This window comes from Diachasma alloeum, unplaced genomic scaffold (genome assembly GCF_001412515.2).
Source record: "Diachasma alloeum isolate Michigan unplaced genomic scaffold, Dall2.0 Dall_scaffold_00288, whole genome shotgun sequence".
NCBI classification, from domain to species: Eukaryota; Metazoa; Arthropoda; class Insecta; order Hymenoptera; family Braconidae; genus Diachasma; species Diachasma alloeum.
The window spans coordinates 1307850-1322014 of NW_021680427.1; the positions used below are offsets into that span (position 1 = coordinate 1307850).

A 14165-nucleotide genomic window follows, 5' to 3' on the forward strand; every position below is an offset into this window, starting at 1 on the left:
TAAACACCAGTCGAACATAACCAAACATAACCAAAACAAGAATGGTGAGCATGAAGAGGATAACCTCGCGTTAGTTCCACGATCACTTCGAACATTATCATTTAATAATTGACAATAAGTCATTAAAAATGGGTGGGAATCTGCCGAAACCCGTTTATTGGGCAAGTGGAGTGGCAACATGTATGGCAGCAGGTTGCATAATAAAGTGAGTAATAATCAAAAGCCGGCATGTATTCCAATCCAATCATAACCCCTCCTACACTGAGAAAAACAAAGTTTTTTTGAGAAGGACGTCTTTACTTATAAGGTAAATGACCCTACGCTCGTCTAGCTAAGGTGAGCACATCATTGGTCCAATATTTCTATCGACATGAGCCTGAAGATGTGACCCTTTAATAAAAAATGCAGTGTAACGTTTTTTGAAGCCAATCCATTCGGCGTATTGTTTCATTCGATTCAGAAACGAATTTTTCTTAAATGATGATAGTATACATTAAAGACATTACAATAATACTTTATTATATTATATTCTATACTATACTATATTACAATATATTATGCATATTATTATTATCACTTTATTATGCACATTATGTATTATAATACATAGGGGAGGTTGGGGTAAAATGGACACTTTTGACTTTTTTTTAAATGTCAATGACGGGTTGAAATGATGATGATTTAATAATTTTTACTTCATTACAAAGAACGATTCTTTCCCTTTGTGATGAGCCTAAACTGAGCTGAATTGATAAATTTGTTTTCATTGCTCAAGCCCAAACAGGGCTCTTTTACCGACGGTAGTTAAGCATGAGAAGTAGGTCTTTTTACCGTTGAGCAGTATAAAAGTGAGAAATGCACTACTTAGGAGTGAAAAAGTGAGAATTGCACTCCTTAGGACTGAAAAACGTGTGGCGCCACCCCAGCGTTAATGTACCAAAATATAAAACTACATATAAAAACTGATAAATTCAGCCAGTGAATCCCCTTCATTATCTTCAAAATTGTTAAATTTTAAATTTGAAAATACACCTGAAAATTAAAATGAAAAATAAATTATTAAAAAATCTTAATTTTGATAATAATAATATTAGAAATATCATTTCATAGAAAATTTTTTATTGAAACTCTGAAATAAACTACAACGTAAACGCAAGAATAATACTCATAGTTTAAATAATAAAATCTAACAAAACAATCAGTTATGCCCATCTATCTCAACTAAGATCTCGAGATTCACTTATTTTCCTTATTTTCTTTATCAAATACTTTAAAATTTGAGCAATTGTAAAAATTGAGATTGATATTTGGATGGGAACGTAGAAGTTGATTCAACTGTAGATTTGGAGCAGGATCTGGTGAGACATCATGAAGTGGAATTGGTGAGATGTCGTTGATCACAGGTTGGGGAATACGATTACAGAGAGATGATGGTGATTTGTTGGCTTCTCTTGGAGTTGTTGTTCCCCGGCTGTGGCGGGGAAATTTAAATGCATTTGATTTTTTTTTTCTTTTGCAATTTGTTTTTTCTTCAGTGGGGGGGGGCTCCCCTGAAAAACTGTTGCTGCCTTTGTGAATAGGGTTTCGAGGGTATTGGCGCTACATTATTCCCTTTTTATTGGGTCTTTTTTTAGGTACCAGTATNAGGTTCGCTGGAATTGGGTGAAAGGGTCAAAGGAAGGGTTACGAGGGTTAGGTGCGGAAACCAGACATGAGGGTCACCAATGTACCAGAAAGATAAGTCAACTTATCCTTTTCCCATCGGTTCCACTTCGGAAGATAAGTCAATATATCTTCCAACAAGTTAATGCACTGCACTTATCTTTCGCACTTTTTCTTCATACTGGGGTCAATTTTTGTTTTTTCGCTAAATCCCTTCGTGGGTAGTAGCAGACCATTGTTGGGAAGCGATTTGGCCAAAAAACGCATTTTCGAAAAAAATGCACTTATCCTAGTTTACCAATTCACGACAGATTTATATATAGAAATAATTCGTATAGAAAATATTCGTATAGAAATATCCGAATATCATATACAAAATTCCTATAGAATTTCTAGACACAATCCATATAGAAAACTTCTATACGATTTTTTCATGTGGATCCCTATCCTCATCTCCTAATTTGATTGATGTGGAAAAGTTATATTCGAACTAATTACATCGTGAGTATCCTATTTTGTAATAAAACAGCATTAAAAAATATCTTGGGGCACAAAATTATATTTCCATTGGACAGTTCAATCTTCTAAATGATTTTTTCATCCGTTTAGTCCGTTACCAGCTGACAGTTGGTTGCAAAACGAGCGTAGGATCAATGCCATTTTCATTGTACCTATTCTTTTAATCGGCAATGTTTCAGTGAAATATCCGGATATTACGATAATTTATGCATTTTTATTAAATTTTAAACTATTCGAAACCTTCGTCAAGGGATTTTTAATCCCATTTTACTATTATAACGGAGATATCAGCGTTTTAAAATTGTGAGTTTCTTAACTTGTGGCTTAAGAATTGACTCTGTCGTAGCACGAGTTGATGTGAATGGGATTTTTCTCTCTTATTATTCAATAAATCACTCTTCATTGGTGTCTACAACTTTTATTATTAACTAAAATAATAACCCCAATCGTACTTCACTGATAATAGATTCTTGGGACTACCAAAATGATTAAAATGTGATAGCTGGCAGGATCTGAACGAACGTGCGGACAAAGACGAGCATAGGTACATTTACCTTATCAAGAAACTCGTCGCTTGAAATTTTTCAAGAGCAAAATATCTTGTGTTAAGAAAAAAAAAAACTTTTGTCAACAAATTTTGTAGGGTGACCAGGCCAATAGATAGACGGTTAAGGACAATTTGAGGTCCGTCAAGAGATCAAAAATTGATAAATCGCCTGAATACGCCAGCGATGGTTTCTATATTTGAAAAAATATATGAATTATAGGAAAATAATCAATTGTCCAAGCACCCAATAGATAGACTACTGACGGTGGGTTACCAATAGATAGACGGTCATATTTAATGGCTATTCTAACAAATTCATCCTTCTGCATGTTTAAATATTAAGAATGATCCTTTTCGATAATGATAATTGAACAGATACCGTGTTTTTTTCTCCTGATGACTTTCTTTTCATGCACTGAGAGAAAAACAAACACATTGTCAAACAAGTCTTGTTTGGGCCAACAAAATCGCTAGCTGAAAATTGCAAAAAAAAAATTTGTTTGGTTCGAATTTAAAAGTCTCAAACATGAGTAATTGTTCTGCTTTCGACAGCAACGAAATATTTGGCTCAAGAGGCGGGTAATCCACACTAGACAGTGCCTTTTCAGAATGAAAATATCTCATATAGAGGAAAATTTATCAACAAATATTTTAGCCCTAAGTTACAAGATTGCTATCATATCATTATTATTGTTTCATTTGAGGGTTCATTTCTTGTCTGTGATTATTAGACAGCCGAAACAAAAAACTACTATCCCTTGTTTCGCATAAAACAAAGATTTTTCGGGAGCAAAATACGTATGGGAGTATCGAATAACGAAGGAGTAGTGCTAGAAATGACATCTCTTGCGTGTACAGCGAATGCAATTTTTTTCGAACTACTAAATCTATTTTTGCGATAAAAGTTTTTCCTTCCGGCGCACTCTCTGCATGTTTGACACAAAAAATCCTTTTTTGATAATTCTCAAAAAAATATTTTCTTGGCACATGTAAGACTTGTTGAAAACTTTGTCGTTTTTCTCTCAGTGTATAGTTCCGTTAATACTGTGTGACTGTTGTCTATCTACTCACACCGCCATTGAGGGTCAATACTGAACCCCGCGAGAATTTGTTTTTTTTACGTTCAAAATGTTCATCAATAAAAGATAAGAAAATCATCGTATTAATCAAGTACCGCATCAAGTACCGCTATCGTTCAATCAAGTACCGCTAGCTACTGTTATTACTGCAATAACATTTTAGAGGAGGATGGGGAAATATGGACATCCGGGGTAAAATGGAGACTCAAAAAATTTACAAAAAACAAAATTTTGTTTTTTCAACATTCAAATTTTTGAAAATTGTTTCATTGGGCAATATGGACACCTGATAATCCATACAGAATGGATTAAAATAAACGCTCAAAAAATTTTCAATAATCGAATTTTTTTTTATTGATTCTTGTCAAAGTTCACAACCGAAAAATTATTCAAGTCCGGGGTAAAATGGACACCCGAAAAAGTTGGTCCTATTCAACTTTCAATCCAGAAAATTTTCAACAGACATTTTCCAACAGAATCGTCTCGGTATCTTCTTATAGAGAGAAGTTAGAGTTGAAAGCGAGATTAACAAATAAACTTCAACTCATGAATCAATGCTTGTAGAGACTTTATCGGGGGCAAAGAATATCTAGGAAACGAGAAATTGACAGATAAAGTTGTCATAGTGACCGGTGCCAATACAGGAATTGGAAAGGAAGTGACACGAGCGATGGCTAAGCGAGGAGCCAAAGTTGTCATGGCATGTAGAGATTTATTCAAGTGCGAATCGGTCAGTCTTTTTATTACATAAATAATCAATGATAATCGACGTAAATAAAACATTACAATTTCTGCAATCTCTAGACACGCCAAGAGATCGTTTTAGAAACCAGAAATAAATATGTGTACTGCAGACCCTGCGATCTAGCTTCGCAAAACAGCATTCGTGAATTCGTTAAAATATTCAAAAAAGGTAAAAGATTGTGTGGATTGCATGAAGAGTACACGGAGAGAAATATTCAGTAAAAATTACAGAACAATTCACGTAATCCGCAGTGGGGAATCGTTTTCCGGCAATTTTTATAGGAATGGAAGAGAAGAAATCTGAATCGTTCAGTGAATTTTTAGGTTCATCACCGAATAAAGTACGAAATAGTCACGTCATTTTTCCCGAAGAAGTAATATCTTACAGAAACTTCCTGATTTATTCTGCCTCCAAAATCAAAAATTCTTGAACGTTCAACAATTTTTATGAAGCTGGTGAGTTATTCATACGTTCCGTTCCGTAAAATTTCTCAATAGTTGGGGAAAAATTACGGAACGACCTGTTGTCTTCACATCGGTGAGTCATCATACGGGTGGTTAATTTTTACGGAACAAATCGTAGAATTTACGTGGCGATTCGTACTATTTCATTTCCGACTCACAGTTTTTATTGAATTTTTGTCTCCGTGTAGGAAGTAAGGAATCATGCATTGATTTTAATAGTATATTTCGTCATTAGGCCGAAAAAAACTGTTCTGGCGAATATGAGGTTTATGTAGGCACGAGCCGAAGGCGAGGGCTGCAATCATATTCGGCAGAAAAGTTTTTTTTGGCCGTATGACGAACAATATTTTTTGTCATGACGGCCGGAATGACAAAAAATATTCTCATAATTTTATAGAACACGATAAGCTCCACATTTTAATCAACAACGCTGGAGTGATGAGATGTCCGAAGAGTCTAACTGCAGATGGAATCGAGATGCAATTGGGAGTCAATCATATCGGACACTTTCTCTTAACTAATTTATTGTTAGATACTCTCAAATCATCAGCTCCTGCGAGGGTAGTTAACGTGTCCAGTGTTGCTCACTCTCGAGGAAAAATCAATGTCAACGATCTTAACAGCAATGAGGATTATGATTCTGCGGCTGCTTACGCACAGAGTAAATTGGCTAATGTGTTATTCACGAAGGAGCTTGCGAAGAGATTAAAAGGTTTGTGCCACAAATTGAAATTTAATGGAATTTAATGGATAACGAAAAAACTAGGGGACGAAGAATTATTTTAATTAGGTTGTTGCATAAAATTTATTTATTAGATGGGATATCATTTTGTAGGATTTTCCATTATTTATTGAAATAAACGTGCACTGAGGGAAAAAATTAGTTCGGCCGAAAATTATATGTTCCTCTGAAGAGATCTTTTGTGGTGTAAAATTAATTTACTTGTGGACGAAAAAAAAGTTTCCACCAAAACCTAATAGTTTTCGTAGTAGTTATTGTTCTCGCAAGACATTTATAGTGATTTTATTATTTAAACTTTGTACACAATTTTCAAAAATCTCAAAACGCTTCAAAAATTGCAAAAAAAAATTAGAAAGTTTACTTTTGGAGAAAGATTGATAAAATAATTGAGAAAGCAGTCATTTGTTCGAAATTCTAGTAAATTTATTCATATTCAGAATTTTACTAGAAATCGATTTTATGCCTAAAAATAAGGTTTCTGAAAGTTTAAACACTTTCAATTATTTATTTAGCAACAAAGAATGTTCAAGAAAATAATAATTCTGTGCAAAATGTAATTTGGATGACGCTGAATGTTTTTTTTTTTTCAAATTTTTCGGCAGAGTTAATTTTTTTTCTCAGTGTGCCCAATATTTTTCATCCAGTCTTCATATCTAACAATAGGAACACTTTCATCCAGAACCCCAGTTTTGTTTTGCATCTGATTAGAAAAATTGTAATGGAGAGTTTACGGGGGCGAGAGGGGCAAAATGAAACAGTGGAAAAATGAACTTTTGACGCAATTTAAGCGAAAAAAAAAATTTCACTTTCTTTTATTAACTTTTGTTTATTACATTTTTTTATTCTCGGGAGTACTGATGAGAATAATAATGAGAATAATAATAACTTTCTATTCAGTAGAATGGAAAATGATTGAAAAGTTCTGACGGGTGAAGATTTTATCAATGGATTGATTGACAAGAAAATGAAACATTAAAATTCAAAATCGAGAAGAAGGCCCAGGGGGAGACCCAGAGGGGGAACAAGATAAATGTAATGCTGAATGTCAATCGAATGAAAACGGAAAAGTGTAATCGGCCTAATCTAAGCAATTGAATTATATGACGAATAGAAAATTTTTATTCTCATCAGTACTCCCAGTAATGAAAAAAGTTGATAAACAAAAGTTGATGAAAAAAAATTTTATTCTGCTTGAATTGCGTCAAATAGTCGTTTTTCGGCTATTTCATTTTGCCCCACTCTCCCCTAGAAAAATAATTCAAAATTATATGAAATATATATTTCACTCATCAATTCCCTTCAGGGACTGGAGTAACAGTTAATGCAGTTCACCCAGGAATCGTTGACACTGAATTAATGCGCCACATGTCCTTCACCAATAGTTTCATTGCTTCGATAACTATAAAGCCTTTCTTTTGGCTATTCCTTAAAACTCCGAAGCAAGGAGCATCAACTGTTTTATACACAGCATTGGATCCATCATTAGATGATATTACAGGAGCATATTTCAGGTAATAAGAATTCAATATACGTATTGAATTCTACTGTAGTGAAATGTGACAACAGGGATAGCCATCGATCTTCCGATTCTTCAATATTAAAAGAATTTCCGACTTAAATTGATTAAGGGTGCCAAGTGAATTTGGCGATGACCTTGAAAATTGACATTCACCAACAAAGTTATAATTTTTTTAATTAATAGTATTAGACAGATGGTGAACATCGGTGACAATTTTAAAATTTTAGAACTTATGGATATCGAGAAATTAAATAAACAAAATCAGTCTTATACACGGCCTCTTATGGAGTTTTGATTAAATTGAACGTTCCAACCCCCTAGGAACTCAAGAAAAATTTGAAAAAATTTGAAGACATGGGGAATGATGTGTTCAATGTGATGAATTGATAATCTGAGTTTCCAATTGGTGGTGAATTAAATATTTAGTAATATGCACCTGTAAATTTTCTATTAAGTAAATAATATTAAAAAATGCTGCATCGTGTTTAATTTTATTCTTTTAGTAACTGCAAACAAACAGAAGAATCTGAAAACGCAAAGGACGAAAAGATGGCGGCTTGGTTGTGGCAGACCAGTGCAAAATGGACGAAGCTCAATACGACCTAGTGAACAAATTGTATTTACTGAAGTTGAGAAATTTATCGAGTGTTGTAATTTTAAATACATAAATATTGAATTTACAAATTTCTTTTTTTTTCAATTTTTTCCTTTGGGCGATTTACTCCGGTTCCGGAAAATCCACCTTTATGAATGGTTTTATCAGTTCGATTGACTTCTTGTACAGCTTTTCAGCAATGTCGTCTTCTAGGGCGTCTGCTGATGGATTTGTTATCTCACAATCGCTGGAAAGGAAGATGAGGCTCGAAATATTGCAAGCTAAAATGGAATTGATGATTTGTTTACCTCAGGTACTTCCCGGATTTCTCACTCAGTGAATTCGAAACAGCAGCGTAAACAGTCGTTTGAGATCCTTCGACAGGACTCTTCATCAGTAACCACATCCATGGCTGCATAATTAATTTAAGTAAATGAGCCTGGTTTATTGGCGAACTCCTCATGTGTCGTGTTCCCCGGACTAATCCAGGATTTACAGCATTTACAGTTACATTCGTCCCTGCAATTTTGTTTTCATGAATTGAGCTGTCTGGTAGAATGAACTATACGAAGACTATGCAAACCCAGAAAAAGGAATTGAATGAAGTTTATTTGAATAATACGAATTAAAGTTTTTATTCAAAATAAAAATTGTTCTGTATCTCAGGTTCTGTTTATATTAAATAAATAGTTTTCTTAGTATTAAGGATATCCGTGTTTTTTTTTACATCAATTTCAATCATCAAATTTGTCAATTAAATTTCATGAGAAAAATATTAATATTCAGCACCATTCAAATTATGTTTCGCACAGAATTATTATTTTTCAAACTTGTGTATAAATAAATATTTGAAATCGACTAAACTTTTGAAAACCTTATTTTTTTGGGCATGAAATCGATTTCCGGTAAAATTCTGAATGTGAATAAATTTGTTACGATCCGAATAAATAGTTTTTATGGTGGAAAACGGATTGTTTATAAATTATTCACTCAAAATGCTCGTAATTTTGGAAATCTGCAATTTTTCAATTATTTCATCAATCTTCCTCCAAAACTAAACATTCTAATTTTTTTTCAGATTTTTAAAATGTTTTCAAATGGTGCAATATCGACATTCAAATTCAGACCTACAAAGTTTAAACAATAAAATCATTGTAAAATGTTCGAAAACAATGAGACTCAAATTGAGACCAAATTGGGTCCAATGAGATGCAAATTGGGACTCAAAATTCTACTACAAAAATAGAAAAACATTTCACGGGAGAAAAAAGGCCAAACTACTTGCATATCCTTAAGGGGAGGTTCATCCCATATTTTTCATAATTAAGGAGCCAAAATTTGTAATCATATTTAAAAAATTATTTCGAAAAAAACTACATTTGACGATTTTTTGATTAGAAAAAATTGGAATCTCTGATTTTCAGCGGTCGGAGACGAATGTCACCTACAAAATCGGATTTCTGAGGAAAAATCACGCGGAAAATAGTGTTTTTATATTTTTTGTCTCAAAAAGCGCCAAAATTTTTTTCCCGAGGCGAACCTCCCCTTAATAAATGTTTATTAGATCCAAATAGATTCTTCATTAATAATCAATAAAAATCGTCCATCTCAGGAAAGTCTTCAAATGATCAGCACTAGATTTTTTTTTCTAATTTTTAACTGGCGATTTTTTTTGTTCAAACAAGACTTGTCTGAAAAAACTTCTTCTCTCATTGCACAATTTGAAATTATTCTTCAAACGTTTACCTTTAAGTAATTGACTCATATGCCTTGCCATCATGATCATTGCCAATTTGCTCTGTCCAAAAGCCTCACCGGCACTGAATTTCTCCTCTAAATTGAAATCATCAAGATGTATTTTGCTCGCTATATGAGCCTGGGCAGAAATATTAATGATTCGTCCTTGTTTAGCCGCTTTTAATTTCGGCAGGAGAAGTTGAGTCAGCAAGAAGTGTCCTGAAATGATTAATTTTACCATTGATTCCATTCTTCTCTCGATAATGATATGAGTTATTCCTCATTCAGAAACACACCTAAGTAATTGGTAACGAAATGCAATTCGAATCCCTCGTCAGTCTTTTTGTAAGGATGGAAGACAATTCCAGCGTTATTGATGAGAATATCCACCTCATTGACTTCTAAAGTAGAATACAAGTGGGAAATTGCTTTTATATTAACATAGCATAGTGTTTTTGCTAATAAATTAGCAATATGCTTCCGAATGGTCATTTTGCACATCATCTGCTTCTATATTGTATGAGGTGTTCTATGTCAAGCGAGTCACCGGCTGATCCTCACCCTCTTGGAAATTGATCTCGATTTTTTTTACAATTGAGGGGCTAGAAAGACTATCTCTCAATTTTTTTCAGATTTTTTCGACAGCCTATTTCGGAGATATGATTTTTTCTTAGTTTTTTTTGTAACTCGGTTTCTATTCAGCCGATTATTATTCATGACGCCTCAAAATTTCTCATTTTCTAACCATCTATAGGAAGATTATGGGAATTTTTTTTCAATCCCTAGGTGGCCATAATACCGAATTTTCAAAAAAAATTTGAATAACTTGAATTTTCAAAATTATGTGCACCTTTTATTTTTCTCATCTTTTTTTCAGTAACTTATAAATAAAAATAAGTATTTTACGCCGTCATACGAGTTGGCTTTCGTCCTGGATCTATTTTATTTTCAATTTTTTCTTCTCGAAATTCTGCGAATTTGGTCAAAACCCCCTAAAACGACTTCAATTATGTATCGAAAAAATATGTAACATATAAGTATGCATTTAAATTCACTTCATACTGTTTATAATCAAAGTTAATCAACGTCATTTTGGAGTATTTTGAACAAGTTTCTCACGTACATACCGACAGGGTTTAAAAATGACTTACTCGGACTTTTTGGATCATAATAGATTGATATAACACAAATAATCCGAAACTTAAATTTGAACGATTACAATGCTTCCATTCGGAAGCAAAAATGCCCACACGGAGGAAAAATATAATTCTGTCAATTAAATTTGTTTCAGACCAACAAATGCCCGACATTTCTATACAAAATCTCCCTATAAATTCTTGTCTGAGACATATTTGATTGGAAGAATTATATTTTTTTCTCAGTGCATGAAAATACTGAATTGTGTGCATCGTTTTATGAATGAAATAAAAATGAGATTTTTACCCAATTTCTCCGCGAATTCTCGCACACTCTTCAATGATGATAGATCGATTTTTCTCACGTCAACATTGGCATTTGGAATAACTCGAATTTTCTCAGCAACCGCTCTACCCAAGTTTTCATCTCTGACCGCTAGGATAATGTGGCCGCCTCGTCTCGCTAATTCAATAGCGATTTCTTTTCCAATCCCGCTGGATGCACCAGTTATCACTACTGTTTTACCGTCGATTCGTTCTTCACTCGGGCACTTCTGGCCCGCCATGTAATTTCTAAAAGTCCATTCACTTTATTTAATTAAAAAAAAGTGAATTATTCCTTTTTGCATGCAATCTTTCAAGTGATAAATTCTTTTTTTTATGAATTTTTATTTTGTTCAAAAAAATTTGATTGAAATTTCAATCCAATTTTTTTGAGATTTCATCAGAAATCAATTGCATGTTTTGTTAGTTTTTCTATCAGTCGCCGTTAGAAATTCAGCGAGTGCAATAAAAATACTTATGTTAAATTTGTCATATAATTAATTAGGAGATTCCAATGCTTCTATTTCAAAAAAGAGATTGACTCTTTTTTTAAATTTTTCCTATGGAAATTCCTAAGTATCAATTTCATAAGTTCATAAATTCAACCCCGGAGATTTTTATAGAAATAGTATCAACAATAGATTGTAATAAAAGTCTATTCACTTGTTCGGTCAAATATTTTTTATGAATGTTTCTATAGAATGTTTAGGGTCCGATTACCCCAATAATGATGGAAAACAGTTAAAGTAAAAATTTAATAGAAAAACCTATCGAATTCATTAGAAAATTCTATTGAATTTCTATTGAACTGTTCTATTAGTTTTTGGCCGATTCTATTGAAATGTTCAATAGAAAATATTCAGTAGAAAAAGTCAATAGAATTCAATTTTTCTATATATCTTATTCTATTGAAATGTTTTCTATAAAATTTCCGGCTCAATTTTTCCAAGTTTTTTCGTTTGATTTTCTTGATGAGAAGAATGGAAAAAATAGAATGAAAAAAACTTACAAAATTTGAGTCGAGCAAATTCTATAGAAAATATATGAAAAAAATAAGTTATATAGAAAGATCGAATTCTGTTGACTGTTTCTATTGAACGTTTTCCATTGAACATGTCAATAGAATCAGCCAAAAACTAATAGAAAGTTTAATAGAAATTCAATAGAATTTTCTAACGAGTTCAACAGGTTTTTCTATTAAATTTTTTCGTGCGTGTATCCTTAGGAAAATCCTCAGTTGAGTATCGGAGTAAATCAAACTAATTTGCCGATCAATTTTCATCGAAGTTATTTCATCAAAAAACATGGTGTGTCAATGTATCACCACTATTTGCCAATTCATTTTTTAAAGAATATTGAAATTCAATAGAATTGCAATGAAATTTTCTGAGGGGAGCGTTAGTTGTCCTATTAAATTTTTCCAGGTGTTTTTCATCATTAAAAAAATCGAATTCATCTCTTACCTTAAAGCAGTTATCACTCCTAATATCAAACCGATGATGTAAGGCCACCACGAGTCCATCATAGGGCCAAACTCCTCCATGACTTTGTGAAATTCTTTAATCGACATTTTTTGACAGTTCCAATGCGAGTGTTGGGATAAAATTTTGAGGATCTACGAAATCGGCGTCCGGAATAACAGAGCGGAGTTTGACTGGAGCTCCGGTCCGGTGGACGATGTATTTTGTTGAGGGGAAATACTATTAAGTGGTTTTGATTGACGATGGGTTTGGAAGTAGGGGTCCGGATGTGATGGCTGTCAACGACACGACGCTTGTTACCTAGAAACTGGCGTGTTCTTTTCTTTCATTAATCTTTTCGGTTTTGATTTTACTTCATTCCTTTCTTTTAATGCGGGGAGAACATTTCGAAATTTCGAACATTTCGAGTCAATTCGCAGTGCCGGATTCATTTACCGATATTTCTGAGCCCAATCACGTATTCTGGCAAGTTTGAAATAGTTCAACTGAAAAATCTAACACCTCTACGAAAATTCTAGTGAATGTCTGAAGAAATTCTATAAGATTTTTTCCAATTCTGTTCTAAGTTGCGCAATTTTACTGCGCGATTTTTAATAGATATTTTATTGATTTCAAATATTTATCATAATTTGTATTAATAACATTCGATACATTTATCAACAGAGTTTTTTAACAGAAAGTCTTCTGCCCAATTTTTTTAAGTTTCTTCCGCTATATTTTTTGTTGTTTCTCCGGGCAAAATAACGAAGAAATTCGAAAAATTTCCGCACGAAAATTCTTGTAAAAAATGACCATAGATAAATTGTATAAGAAGAAGAAGTTTATTAATCGCATATCTATTGAAAAATACACGGAGAAGTTGTATAATAATTTTCGATAGTAATTGACGAAAAAATAATTAGAATTTCCTATAGAATTCTCCACCCAAAGCGTTCGTTTTTCTATACTCAAACTTGTGATTACAAAGTTTTAAATATTGATTTTCCAAATGGTTCATATGGAGAAATACAGATTTCATACCTTCATTTTTTGGTCTTTATATTTTGCGAGATTTCCCGCATGAAAAAATTCAATAGAAAACCTAGCAAATTCGCTAGCGAATTCTATCGGGTTCCGACAAAATTTCTATTGGAATTCCATTGAAAAATTCTGCTTGTTTTTTGCGCTGATTCTCTTGTATATTTAATAGAAAAAACTCAATATATTTTGAATTTCTTTTCGCATTTTTCGTTTTAGATTTTTTCTATTAGAATTACTGGGTACAAATTTTTTCCACGGGATTTTGTTTTGTTTTGCATTACAGACTCCGAGTGGAAAAAACTTGGAAAATTGATACCCAAACATTCTTATAGAAAAACTCTCAAGGGAAAAATTCAAACAGAAATTCGAAATCTATTGACTTTTTCTTATCGAGTAAACAAAAAAACCAGCGCAAAAAACAAATAGAATTTTTTAATACAATTCCAATAGAAATCCGACAGGAACTCCATAGAATTCCTATAGAATTTCCGAGCAATTTCATACGTGTTTCGATGTCTTGCTGTTTCGCAATTCGTAAAGCGAAATAGCAAAACGCGCGAAAAGCGAATGAATTAGAAATTCGCCTTTACGAAGC

The 14165-nt window shown here is 32.9% G+C and overlaps 2 protein-coding genes across 4 annotated transcripts; one reads left to right on the top strand and one right to left on the bottom strand.

The window, feature by feature from the left end:
- Positions 1-8: 8 nt before the first annotated feature.
- Positions 9-7955, top strand: LOC107038766 (retinol dehydrogenase 13). Of its 3 annotated transcripts, none has more exons than XM_015258021.2 (6): positions 9-205; positions 4372-4537; positions 4612-4720; positions 5414-5728; positions 7062-7269; positions 7781-7955. In XM_015258021.2, exons 1-6 carry the CDS (start codon positions 129-131, stop codon positions 7881-7883), a joined length of 978 nt encoding a protein of 325 aa, XP_015113507.1. In that variant the 5' UTR covers positions 9-128; the 3' UTR covers positions 7884-7955. The 3 variants fall into 3 exon arrangements, with proteins under 3 accessions (XP_015113507.1, XP_015113508.1, XP_015113509.1); XM_015258022.1 differs by having other exon boundaries at positions 133-205; positions 4434-4537; XM_015258023.1 differs by lacking the exon at positions 9-205 and adding an exon at positions 290-336.
- Positions 7781-12817, bottom strand: LOC107038765 (retinol dehydrogenase 13). Its single transcript, XM_015258020.2, has 6 exons — positions 12533-12817; positions 11053-11318; positions 9906-10010; positions 9619-9828; positions 8181-8391; positions 7781-8119 (listed from the first exon to the last, which is right to left on the bottom strand). Exons 1-6 carry the CDS (start codon positions 12637-12639, stop codon positions 7996-7998), a joined length of 1023 nt encoding a protein of 340 aa, XP_015113506.1. The 5' UTR covers positions 12640-12817; the 3' UTR covers positions 7781-7995.
- Between the last annotated feature and the right edge of the window lie 1348 nt (positions 12818-14165).